This window comes from Halyomorpha halys, unplaced genomic scaffold (assembly GCF_000696795.3).
Source record: "Halyomorpha halys isolate HHAL.00 unplaced genomic scaffold, Hhal_1.1 Scaffold392.1, whole genome shotgun sequence".
In the NCBI taxonomy this organism is placed as follows: domain Eukaryota; kingdom Metazoa; phylum Arthropoda; class Insecta; order Hemiptera; family Pentatomidae; genus Halyomorpha; species Halyomorpha halys.
Genome location: NW_027114089.1, coordinates 82,501 through 95,764, shown reverse-complemented (window position 1 = coordinate 95,764; position 13,264 = coordinate 82,501). Strand labels below are relative to the sequence as shown.

Here is a 13,264-nt window from a genome sequence, read left to right as displayed (position 1 = left end):
CTAAAATACATTTTTTTAAACAATTAAGCTCCCTATTCACGATCAATTTGTTTCAGAACAAACGGTAGTCGTGGAATTTATTAGCAGTATTATTGTTAAAGCCACCTCAAGCGCAGACAGGGCTGGTTAGATACTATCATGGCCACTAATTAGCAGGAACTTATCTAAAAACGAAGATGGTCGGCCTGTTGCTAGGCGACGCCTTAGCGACGGTTATGAACCCTTAGCAACTGTCTCTTACATTATTATAACAACACAAATATAAATACATATTTTTGTACTCAAATAATTAAATTCTAATTAAAATAATATAAATATAAATAAATGTAACTAAATTAAATATTATATTATGTTGCCAGAGGTCTATGGTTTAGAACACTCGGCTGTCGTGAGTGGTTGTAAGAGAGGTTAGGAAAAAACTAAATTAAACACAAATATATTTGCAAATTATTCAAAAAGTTATTATAAAATATAGCGTTAACAAGTATAAAATTTTGCAAAAAAATAAATTAAAAAAATTTAAATTTAAATAGCAAATATCCAGTTCATTTCAGTATTTACTTTGCACTGTTCTTATTTCCCTACATACTCAACCACCCTAAAAATAATTGTGGAGACATGTTTAAATTTTTTAAACTCGACTAGAGTACCACGATTTTTTTAGCGTAATAAAGGTGCCACACAGTTGTTTTAGATCAGAAAGGGTGCCAAAAATTTGGGAACCTCTGATGTAGGTGATGGTTATGACGTGTTTTAAAACTGTTTATACAGAATCGGTTGAGATAAACAACTTTTGCGCAACATTAAAATGTTGCACAAAATGCAGTGTGAATGAGATTCGTAGAACAATTGAGGAACGGCTTGATTGTGTTTGGGATCACTTATCAAAATACCTTATTTATTTATTTAGGTTCTTAGAGCTCCCGGTTTCAGAATAGGGTGGGTACAAACCCCAACTGGCTCAGTTAATATTTATTCGCAGCGACCCAACCATATAAATCGTGACACCTACTCTGGGATAGAGCGGGTAACCTCTTGATAGCCATTCAGGACCAATTGGGGCCAACGTAGTCCAATATCAGAAATTAAAAGTTTATAGAAGGTTATAATAAGATATTTCTAATATATAATAAGAGTTTTACCTTTCTAAACAAAAGTTGAAAACTAGTATTTTTTCTTAGTATTTACGATGTTGCGTGCTTCTGTTTATCTTGCGGGCTGTTTATTTAGTCCAAGTAATAAAAGAGCCCAAGAGGAGAAAAAAGTTAGTTATTTCACCCCAATTTTTTATTACTTTAATGAAACTTATGAATAATTACGAGTCAAAATTGATGAGTCTACCAATTATAGTTAGGGGAATACAAAATGGCGGTTGTCCCAAAACTTTTTTAAAAAAATTCTTCATTCGGAGCTCTATATCTTAAAAAGTAGCAACAACACCAGAAAACCTAAGAGGACGTCATTCAAAGAAGAGTAAATTTGCTAAAATATGAGCCCTAATAGAGTTATTTAAGTTCAAATGTTCTCGATATATAGCTTTTTAAAAAGCAACATTTCATATAAATGTCGTACGGAATGTATTGAAAGATCAGTAGTTAGTGAATTTATTTTGATATATCTATATCTCAAAAACCATTCGACATACAGATGTCTATTAGCAATCAAATTAAAGCTAATTTAATGTATTATTATTACGTAGGATTAGTAGTTTTTATATTGTCCAAAATAATTCTTGTTGTTTAGAAAAAAAAAATTTATGAAAAACTATATCTCAGGGGCTATTGGACGTACAGATGTCAGTCAGCAATCAAATTAAAGATAGTTTAATGTACTGTAAATTAGTTTATACTATACATGGCAGGCTCATCAATTTTGAATATTAATTATAAGTAGTTTTCATTAAAGTAATCGAAAATTGGGGTGAAATAACTGACTTTTTTTCAACCAAGCTGTTGTACTGTATGCCTTATTAAAGAACAGACGAAAAAGGAATATTGATTGTTAACTTAAGAAAAATATCATCATATATGAGAATTGATCCATCATTATTTCGGATCAAGTTTTAGAAATTTTAACAACTCAATACGGAAAAGAGGATTGCTTCTTATAATAACTACGATGGTCAAGAATGAATATGAATCCCTCTAATTCAGCTTGGAACTTGTAGGGAACTAGCGGACCTAAGTTGCTTACCAACTTGAACTAAGACTTTGAAGTCTAATATTCGGGCTTTAACTCTGCTAGGATTTACATAAGTAAATTCAAAGGAACCTTCGGAAACTTGTAAATAAATTAAATTAACATTCCACATTTCCTCTTTGGTTTTTGGACACTGTGAGTGCAGATAATGAAGAACGGGACGGTGTAATTATTTCCCCTGAAGAAATTATAAACCAACAAAGCTTAAAATCTCATTAATGGAAATGTGCACGTTAATAACTTAAGGATTATTGAATTGATGGATTCTGTAATTGGATTTTAAAATAACAAACAACATGTAATAATTTCTGTGCAGGTGTCCTACTTCTCGACGTCGCCTGAACTGAGCAACAAGCAGAGGTTCGAGTACTTCACCAGGACGATCCCTTCGGACCACCATCAAGTCCAAGCTATGGTCGAGTTAGTGCGTCGTCTTGGCTGGAGCTATGTCTCTATTGTATACGAGGAGTCCAACTACGGCATCAAGGTACTCTATTCGTTAGTTTAAATATTCATTCACACACATGTAACTAACCAACAAATAACTAACTAGAGTGGAAGGATCAAGTTTCATCCCGTGGGGCCGCCACGAGATTAAAGTCAACTGGCCGGTATCGAACCGACTTGAAGTTACTAAGGTAATGCCTCAACTCACTCGGCTTCAACGGCCTCAAATAAGTGAACAATTAACCATAAAGCTGTTGGACAATTAATATCAAGATTATTATGCAGTTGTAGGTTCAATTCCCACCTGAGTCAGACAATATTTATTTCATGGTGGCCCTGAGAAATGAATCTTGGCTTTTCGACTTGGAGGCTCGGATGTATGTTGAGGTCCTAAGTGGAGGACTTGAGCCATAAAAAAAAAATTAAGTTTTTTAACATTAATCAAACCACCAAATGCCTCCCATATCCAATCCGAGATCCTTCGTAAAATCCTTATTTCATCAAAAATAAACTCATGCATAAAGACCTCAACATTCTATTCGTTGCAGGTTTGACCCAAAATAGATATAACTCCTTTCATTCCAAAATCCTTACACATACAAACCCATTAGCTCTTAATTTCTCATCCTTTGATAATCGTACTAGGTGACTGAAAAGAAGATGGTTGCAGAATCTTATAATTTAAAGCAATGATTTAAGTACCACCATTAGGTAGTTGCCAAGATTATCATGTGTTCTGAAACATTGATCACTTATTGTATTTTTTTATACAGTTTTAAATTTCAATAAATAAAAAAATATATACTAATCATAATAATAAATATAAAAATAAATGATAAACATTAAAGTAAATTTATTTACATTGACATTTTCACTATTGTTATTCATTTCAAGGGTATTGGTTATTGTATCTTCGTAACAAGTACAAATACCACTAAGAACCTGTGTATAAGTATTAACATTAGTCTTGTGGTTTGTACTTTCTACAATTTTGAATTTTGCTAAATTTTACAATGTTTATTTCTAATTTTTAACTACTAAAATAATTTTCAAATATATAATTTATATGAAACCACTTGGTTCTGACCAAAATCTCTAGATTTAAACTGTTTTTTGCCTACTCAATGATCACTTTCCAATCAAAACATAAATACCCTGTTAAATTTGACAATATTTAATAATTTTGTAAAAACATCAGATTAGCCCATTTCTATTTAGGGTAGAATACAAAATAAATTTTATAAAAATTTCAATATTATACAATAATAATCATTCTTTTTTTTTAAGGCTTTGTGTCCTAACAATGTTATTTGGTTAAGCGGTAATGCTGTGGCAATGAATACAACGGAACCTGAAATTAAGGCATTATATAAATATCGCTCTTCCATGTGCTCATCCTTATAAAAATATGGATACCCTTATAAATTTGAGAGTATTTTAATACAAATATAATAATAGTTTAATATAATAATAATATAAATAGTTTAAAAAACATCAACTTAGTTCATTTCTATTTAGGATAAAATAGAAAATGAATTTTATAAAAAGTTTAATGTTACATACAATATTAATTACTCATTATTTTTTAAGGCTTAATGTTCTTTTAGTGTTAATTTGGTTAGGCAGTAATGTAGTAGGAATCAATAAAATGAAACCTGAAATAGAAAAAATATTTATGTATTATTACAATGCTACTCTTTACCTCATATACCAACATGGGTGTCCAACATATCAAATGCTATTTCAGTATTAAAATTGTTGGTGGTAACAGCATCCAACCTTTGGTTTCATCAGGCCTTTTTATTGTTATTATACTTGCTATTATTTAATTATTATTATTATTTAAGTAGAGTGTGACTATTTATTATATGCAAAAAAACAGGATTGCACCTCTTACCAACACTTTACTATACCAGTATGGATTTAGCCCAGGCCATAGTTTTTGGAAAAGTACAAATTTTTTATTTACTTTTTAATAAAATAATATTTAATCATCCCAAATACATTTTTTAGTCAATGACTTTTTTTTCAGGCTTTTGAAGAACTCGAGGTTCTGTTAGCAAAATATGATATCTGCATCGCTGTAAAAGAAAAGCTGGTGAAGGACTCAGGAGTGGCAGAAGAGACAGTTTATGACAACATAATACTCAAACTTCAAACTAAGCCAAGGGCTAAAGGTAATCAAATATTGAAAGGAATCGTTAAATCTGCTAAAACTCAATTAATCGATCCCCCTAAACCTTTCCATCATTAGATTCTTTAACAAAATTGAACCATTGTCGATTTTTTGCCTGCCAGTTTGTCTAAAGCATCTAGAAGTGGATTTTTCCTTTTTTTTTATCTTATTCTGCCATCTCTGTAGTAAATTTAGTTTATTGCTTGACTTATAGTAAGTCTATTTAGGCAATAGAACCATTCTTATCTCATGACTTGAACACTTAGAAGTATGATGAGGATTCACTTATACTATCAAGGCCACTTATATTTCATTGCTCAATGTTACAATACTATGTTAAATTGAAATTTTTTTTTTTTGAGAATATATCCTTATCTCTATTGACTTTCTCAGGAGTGATCATCTTCGGCTCAGACCAAGAAGTGGCAGGCTTGATGAAGGCAGTCCGCAGGTGCAATGCAGTTGGAACCTTCACTTGGATCGGCTCAGATGGATGGTCTGCAAGGGATTTAGTGTCCAGTGGTAACGAACCAGAAGTTGAAGGCACTCTCTCAGTCCAACCACAGGCCAATCCTGTTGCAGGTTTTGAAGAGTACTTCCTCAGTCTGACAGTAGAGAACAACAAAAGGAATCCCTGGTTTGTAGGTCTGTTATTGCTCCTCCTTGCCACTTTGTCGCTTTCCTCCATGCCGCTATGAACTGACCGCCATGTTGCAGAGTTCTGGGAGGACCACTTCAAGTGCAGGTATCCGGACAGCAGCCCTACGCCTTACAACATCAGGTTTGTGAGAGAGTGTTCTGACAAAGACAAATTGACAAAGGATGACATCGTATTTGAGAAACAACTGCAGTTTGTGAGCGATGCTGTCATGGCGTTTGCTGTTGCTCTGCAGAATATGCACAGGGATCTTTGTGGCAACTTCAAAGGAATCTGTTCCAGAATGAATCCCACCAAGGGCCCTGAACTACTCAGGTACCTCAGGAGCGTAAGTTTTGAAGGTGAGTGCTATTTAATATTGACTTTACTAGTTATAAATAAAGTTTTGTTCTCTAGTAATAGTAATCTATATAGCAAAGGAATCTGTATAGACAAATTACTTGAACTATTGACTGAGCCTGTGCCAAGGATTCCAACAAATTTGATATAATCTGCTGTAATCCACGGCCTTTCTATTTAGAAACATGTACCACTGTTGTAAATTGAGGATGTCTACCAGATCTGGAAAAGTCTGGATATTTTTGGTACTTGAAATAATCAGGGAATTCCACAAACATGAGAAATTTAGACCATGTATGTTGTATAATGTTTAATATATCTACTTTATACAGATCCGTAAATATATCCCATTTCTTTGAGACAAAAAAAAATTATTTACTTAAAAATCTGCTCCATAATTATAACTTTTGAATTTATCTATAAGATATCACTTGTCCCATTAATATTTCTCTCAGTTGATTTTGGCATTCTTCTTTTTAAATCAATTGCAAGTAAGCAGCTACTTAATAGTCTCAATTAATTTATAGTACGTATTTGTTATAACATGTATTTATAATACATCTGTAATTTATTTTTTGTTATCTGAGCATATTAGAAATGTTTGCATTTGATAAGTAGTTTAAATTTTTATAAAACTTTTATAATGAATTTTGTTTGTAACGGATTACTGTAACAGTGCACTATGGGATGAATAGGAGTAAGGATAGAGAGATTAAAATAGAGGCAGGAAAAATAAAATAACATGCACTATAATTTAGTTATGATAAGAATACTTCACTATGGAACAGGGGTTCAGTAATATGTAAGGAAGTACTGTTTCTTGAACAACGGTTGTGCTAAGAGGTGATTTGTTCATAATCATGCTCAACCCCCAGATTTTTAAGGATATCCAGTTTATGAAGCTGGGTGGACCCCAGAGGGCTCTCCAACCTAGGCTCTCCAAACCTATATGGTTGACTCAAAGCTACAGTAACAGAATAAATAATTATCTGCTAAAGCCGGATTCAAACCCCAGCTGCCTTACCACCGAGCCATGGTGCTCTCCATAGTTGAATCTAGTTACAATAAAAACAAATCAGGATGACCAAGGATGAAATAGCCAAGAAGATTCTGTATAAAATGATCCATGTTAACAGAAGAGTGGATAGTGCTGGACCACGATGGGAAGATGAATGACTAGAGATTATCTGATTATTTCAGGTTTCCGCAATTAGGCAGTGGTAAATGGTCGTCAAAACTATAAGAATTGACTTGAGTTATAGTGCCATGGATAAATGACTAGCTTAAATGAAAAATAAAACCAAAAAAATAATTTTTTTTTTGGCCAAGACTCCCATTGGAGTCCTATACTGCCTAACTATGGTGAAGGTCAAGTTTTCATTTTTTGGCACTACCACTTAGGCCGGATTTGAACCAGCACTCCCAGCAGATTCCAGATCGGTAAGACTGCACTTAACCATCTGAGCTACAGATGGCACTAATGTATTTATATAATATCTAATGATAGATTGAATTGTAAACAGTGTCATATAGCAAACTAATATATTTGGGCAGCAGTGCTTATGAAATAAAGTATTCCTCTCTATAGGTCTTTCTGGAGACAAGTTCAGGTTCGACAATAATGGTGATGGCCCAGCCCGGTATAACATAATCCACTTCAAGCAGACTACTCCTGGGATTTATCAGTGGGTCACGGTGGGGCAGTACATTGAAGGAGAGCTTCACCTTAATGACAGTGGTAAGTTCTAACAAGAAATAGTAATTTAAATTACTAATCGGAATCAACAAATAAAAATATAACTTTTTAGCTTGGAATTCTTATACCTAATTATTAAAAGAAAATTTTAATTCTACCAATGCTTCAGAGTGTTCATCTTCAGGGTTTTTCCCCTAGAATATAACAATAAGGTTACTTGCGGTGACTGGGGTATGATTCTTCAACATGGGCTGTTGGTTATGATGTTGTATATGCCTGGGAACCACAAAATAATTATATTCTTATCTAAAAATATTTTCTTATACATATTTTGATTTCTTGGAAGATTATTGATGATTGACCATGTGTATAGATGAATGGAATATGGTCCGGGTGCGGTCAAAAAAACTCAAATAGTAAATAAAAAAAAGAATAATTATTCTTTAATTATAATTGATCAATAATTAATAATTATTATAATTATGACCAATAATTAATAATTATTGGCTCAATAAAAATAGTAAAAAAAAAAATAGTATAATTATTTACTATTTGAGTTTTTTTGACCGCACCCGGACCATATTCCATTTATTTATTTTGATTTCTTGTTGAAAATTGATTATATTTATCAATTATAATAACTTATAATTTAGCCATTTAGCATAACATTCTTTATTAATTTATTTTACATCTCCAACGTTGCCAATACCAACCTGGCCATTATCAAGGGTAATCTAAATTCCTAATTTCACATCCTCACAATACTTTCTAAAATAGTCGAATGCTCTATGCCCAAGTGTAATATAATATATATTATATTTTATTGCTACATTCATTTAGATATAAGAAACAATTAATTATTCAGAAAGTAATAACAAAATAATAGTAAAAATTTAGGTGAATAAATAGAATGGTTAGACAGAAATACAAAACTATGATGAGGATTAGTACAAAGATCAGTCACATTTAATGCAATGTCACACCAATTCTAAATCAAAGAAGATATTCTCTTGCAATTATGTTTTGAGAAATATTTTTTTCATATCAGACCGAGTAATAGATATATGGATTTTATGGAATTATTAAAATAATTAGAAAAATTGATTGTTTTTTTTTTTTAATTTACTAGATCAAGTTGTATTCATATAATGTACTTTTAATTCTACAGTGATAGTTATAAGTACTTATTGTATTGTTATATTATAAAAAACAAAACAAAAAAAAGTTTAATGATTGTGGAACACTCTGAAATATTAGAAAAAGAAATATATAATTCAGGACGATCTCCTTCACCTCCACTGGTATTCACTATAATTTGTTTGGTATACAGATATATAAATATATCATAATCATAAATCATTATTTTATATAAATATATAGGTATAGTATAATGATGCATGGCATATAATATATAAAGTGTATTATTTTATTTTATAAAACCTATTATGATATCAATAAAGTAAATCTACAGCAGTGACTTTTATTTCTCAGATAATACCAGAGTAATAAAAGTGGGTAAAGAGAGATGGAAAATAGATGGGATAAAAAGGAGAGTTTACCATTAAAAAATTATCCTGCCCTATGGATTATCAATAATCCCTAAAAGAAAGGTTATAGGTATTGGGTAATTGAAGGCATTATTATAAGTAGATTCATGGCCAAAGGCATTTTAGAATTTTATTAAGTCTTTGCTGAAAGGGAAGTACTTAATAATTTGATTTAGATTTAATAATAAGAGGGATTTAAAAAATATTGCCTATCAGTGAGGTTTACTTCAATGCCTGTGAAACTCAAAGTATTGCCTTAACTCTTAAAATCGAAAGAAAATCTTTAAGGAAGTTTAGTTTTGTAAAAGAGGTTCATATTCGGCCCATGGTAAGTGATTAAACACTTCATTTAAGCAGTACTGAAGTTGTGGTTAAGTCTTAAATTGATGTTGAGGGAATTTTTTTTATGTTTATAACTAAACTTGATTATCCTTAATAACTCATGGCATTTTCAAAATTTCAGAATTAGTATCAAATTGAAAGATCTTGAAACTTATTTATGAATAAATGGAAGTTCATCGATTGGCAGTGTGCAATTAATACTAGGAAGATGGTCTAGGTGCAGTTAAAATCAACTCAAATAATAAAAAATTATTCACTAAGTGCCACCATTTATATTCTACCATAGTTTAAATTATATTTCATGTCATCTTACACTGCTTAGCCCTGATGAACCCTGCAAAGTGGGATGAAACATTGGCGTTGAATAAATAGTTTTGTACTGTTTGAGTTCCTTTTCACCACACTCAGACCATCTTCCTTCTTTAAATCAATGATTTTATTATTCATAATGATGCCTTAATAGTCAACCTATATTATTACTATCTTATAGTATATTATATTATATATATTATCAGTATATATAAATTTATTACTATAGTACATCAATAATATACTATGTTCAATATTACTATAATGTAATATTAAACTTCCATTATTAATATTAAACTTTCAGCCCGTTTTTCAATTTTAGGCGCTTTTTAAATATTGCTCGATGTAACCTGTTGGGCCTGGAAGGTTAGCCTTTTTTTTGTGTTATGATCTCCTTTGTGGGATTATGACATGTCGTACATCGACCAACTTACTCGCTATAATTGTCTGTTTGAGAAGTGAGATAAGTAAGGCTACCAGGAAGGGCAAGAGTGTAGGGTTTCAGGCAGTTTTTCAATTTCAGATGTTTTTTAAATATTGTTCGATTTAACTATCTTAAATCTCTTCCCATTTTAAGCAAATAGTTCATAAGTGATATAGGACCTTTGCTCCCTGGGGGTCTTAGTGGGGCAGGTCCGGCCGGGAAGGATAGCCCTATATTCTCATACCATTTTTATTTTCTTATAATACTGCCACTATTTTCTTCCAATACTACTTATGTACATATTCTTATCTGTTATATTTTTATTTTCATGTTATTTATTTCCTTTTGTTCATTATGGTTGTCGTCTTGTATTTTATTCTTAGCCCTGATGAAGGTTGGAAGTACTGGCCGTATTATTGGCACTAATTGGCATTTAAATGAGTTTTACATATTTGCATTCTTTTTTGTTTCTTTTTTTTTTTGTTGACTGCACTCTTCCCCTCCCACCAACCATCTTCTCAAGTTTATTATTCCTTTTTAATTATCACATGGTTACATTATCAAAACCACCTTATCCTTGAAATGACACTGCTGATTTTCAGTTGTTATTTATTTTTTGTACTAATAAAAAATAGTATAATTTGAAAAAAAAAAAGACACTTCTGAAGAAAGATTTTTAAATAACTATTATAAAGAAGATTCTCAGCTGATTTTTTTTAATTAATATATTTTTTCAGGTTAAATAATTATCATTTTATAGATATTTTTAAAAGATAATATTGGCGTATTTTTGGATTATTAACTATCAATAAAAATGATTCTGGAAAAAATCTCCTTTAGACCACATTAACGCATACTATGGCGAGTGGGTCTATGGTACCTAGTGTTTGAATTAAATATATCGCATACTTTTTCAGTCGGTTCCCATCAGGAACCGATAGAGATACATAATACAAATATATAAATACAATAATACAAATATATAAATACATAATATAAATATAAATATATAATATAAATACATGAATATATGAATAAATATAAATATAATACGTGTATAGGGAACTCCTAGTCGGACATAGAACCCCTGAAGCCCCAGTATCCAGGTTTAATTTTTTTTTTTCTTCTTCCTGTCTATTATTCCCAAGTCGATCAATTAATAATTTTAATATTATTTCTATCACTTTGTATGCACATAATAACCTGTATCGGAAAAAAAAAAAAATTTAAACTTGGATACATGAATTGTAAGATTCTTCTTGCTAATGGCCTAAGGGTTGAAACACTGAAGAAAAATTAAAATAGTTGAGAGAATGGACCAAAAAGAAGTATTTTAAATTAATTATGAACTCTCAAACAATAAATAAATATATAATGTATTAGTAAACTAATATATATTTTTGAAATGCTTCGCTTTTTTTTTCAGAAATATTCTTCAACACAGGCACATTGTTGCCCCCAGAATCTGTCTGCAGCTTACCCTGTTCTCAAGGCCAAGCCAAGAAATATGTTGAAGGAGAAAGGTGTTGCTGGCATTGTTTCAATTGCAGCCAATACCATGTAAATTTTACAATTATATTAATTTGTTGTAATTATATTATATTTAATTTATATGGTTATGATATTTCATGTATATATCTAGATATAAAAGCTATCCCCTCTCTTGACTTGGAATAGACTTTTTGGTCTAAAGATATGGCTATATAATATTACTGATAGGATCATATGGTTGTAATTCTAGTGTTTGAGAATTCATATAGCTGCTTTGCTGGAATAGTGGCACATCTCACAAGAGAAAAGGTTTGATTTATTTTTTAATTGGAGGCATTATAAAAATATTTCTTCAATCTGAAGTTTCTTTCTCTGCTGTAGTCCTCCTAGAGACCGCTCCAGAGCTATTAGGGTTATCACAAAGTAACCGTAGTCTCTCAGTGCATTTTATGCAATACATCAAAAACAAAATAAAAAAAAATTCCATATATTTTATATATTGTATATTTTTTTAAATAAATTATTAAATTTATGATAACTTAGATTTGTGTGCTCTAGGTACTGGATAGCGAAGATGAAACACAGTGTATTCATTGCCCAGCAGGGACTTTGCCTGATGCTAACCAAAAGCTCTGTAAACCATTGCCAGAGGTAATGAACCTTAATACTCCACTTTCTCATGTAATAAATAGTTTTAGTAGGTAGATTTGATGTTAACAAAATTAATAGTTATTGATGTTCTCATTAAGTGATCAATGAACATTGGAATTAGGAATAATTTTAATTATAATCATTTATTATTACTTTTTATTCAGTTATTAATATTGTTACCTATAGCCTCTTATAATTATATTTTCTCATTTATTTATTAAATTTGCTTTTCTTAGTTAAAATGTTGTTTCAAATGTGTTTTTTTATCATTTTATTATCATAAATTAGATCCACTGCCTTCAATATTCTTTATTAGTTTTTTTTGTCATCTCCAACATTCTGCCAACCAGACCATTATCAAGGATAATCTCAGTTTTCAATTTCACTGCCTCACAATACAAAATACAAAATCATTGAAAGCAGACTATTATGCCCAAGTCTAATCATTATTTAGTTTTTTCTTTTTTTTTGTTGTTGTTTTCCATTTGCCTCTACAGACTTTGTAGATCTTTGGCACCCAAACCAGTCTTCTCCATGCCTGCCTGTCTTTGGCTACTGCTTTTCAGTTTGCTGCATGCAGCTCTTTTTGATCTTTGTTGATTCTGTCTATTCATCTGGTTTTTGGTCTCTTGTCAACTACACTGACATTATTTGTTGTGTAGAAGTGTCCTGATGGATTGCTTTGAGCCATATGTCCCACATGAGATATTGACTGGAGGACTTTCCTTTCAAATATCTCGATTCTGCTTTCTAGGGTACCTGTTAGAACCCAAGTATCACTGCTGTATATCAGAGCTGACTTTATCACATTATACTTTTTAGTTTCAGATTTTTCGGAATCTCAGCCCTGATGGAGAGAATAATAATTTAATAAGAATAATTTAGTTTATATACTATAAATAACCTGCAACTATTTTAGAAAGATTTGTGAGGCTGTTAAATTAAAAATTGAGATTATCCTTTATAGTGAGCAGGTTTATCAAAA

At 31.1% G+C, this 13,264-nt stretch overlaps 1 protein-coding gene across 1 annotated transcript in view; it reads left to right on the top strand.

Annotated features, from left to right (window-relative positions):
* LOC106682173 (metabotropic glutamate receptor) overlaps positions 1 to 13,264 on the top strand; it is a gene marked incomplete at its 5' end in the record, with an annotated part of 282,446 nt that overhangs the window by 260,411 nt on the left and 8,771 nt on the right. Inside the window, 7 exon segments of the mRNA XM_067051351.1 lie at positions 2,516 to 2,686; positions 4,679 to 4,823; positions 5,216 to 5,467; positions 5,540 to 5,821; positions 7,408 to 7,557; positions 11,564 to 11,697; positions 12,187 to 12,279. Coding sequence (XP_066907452.1) covers positions 2,516 to 2,686; positions 4,679 to 4,823; positions 5,216 to 5,467; positions 5,540 to 5,821; positions 7,408 to 7,557; positions 11,564 to 11,697; positions 12,187 to 12,279 — 1,227 coding nt within the window.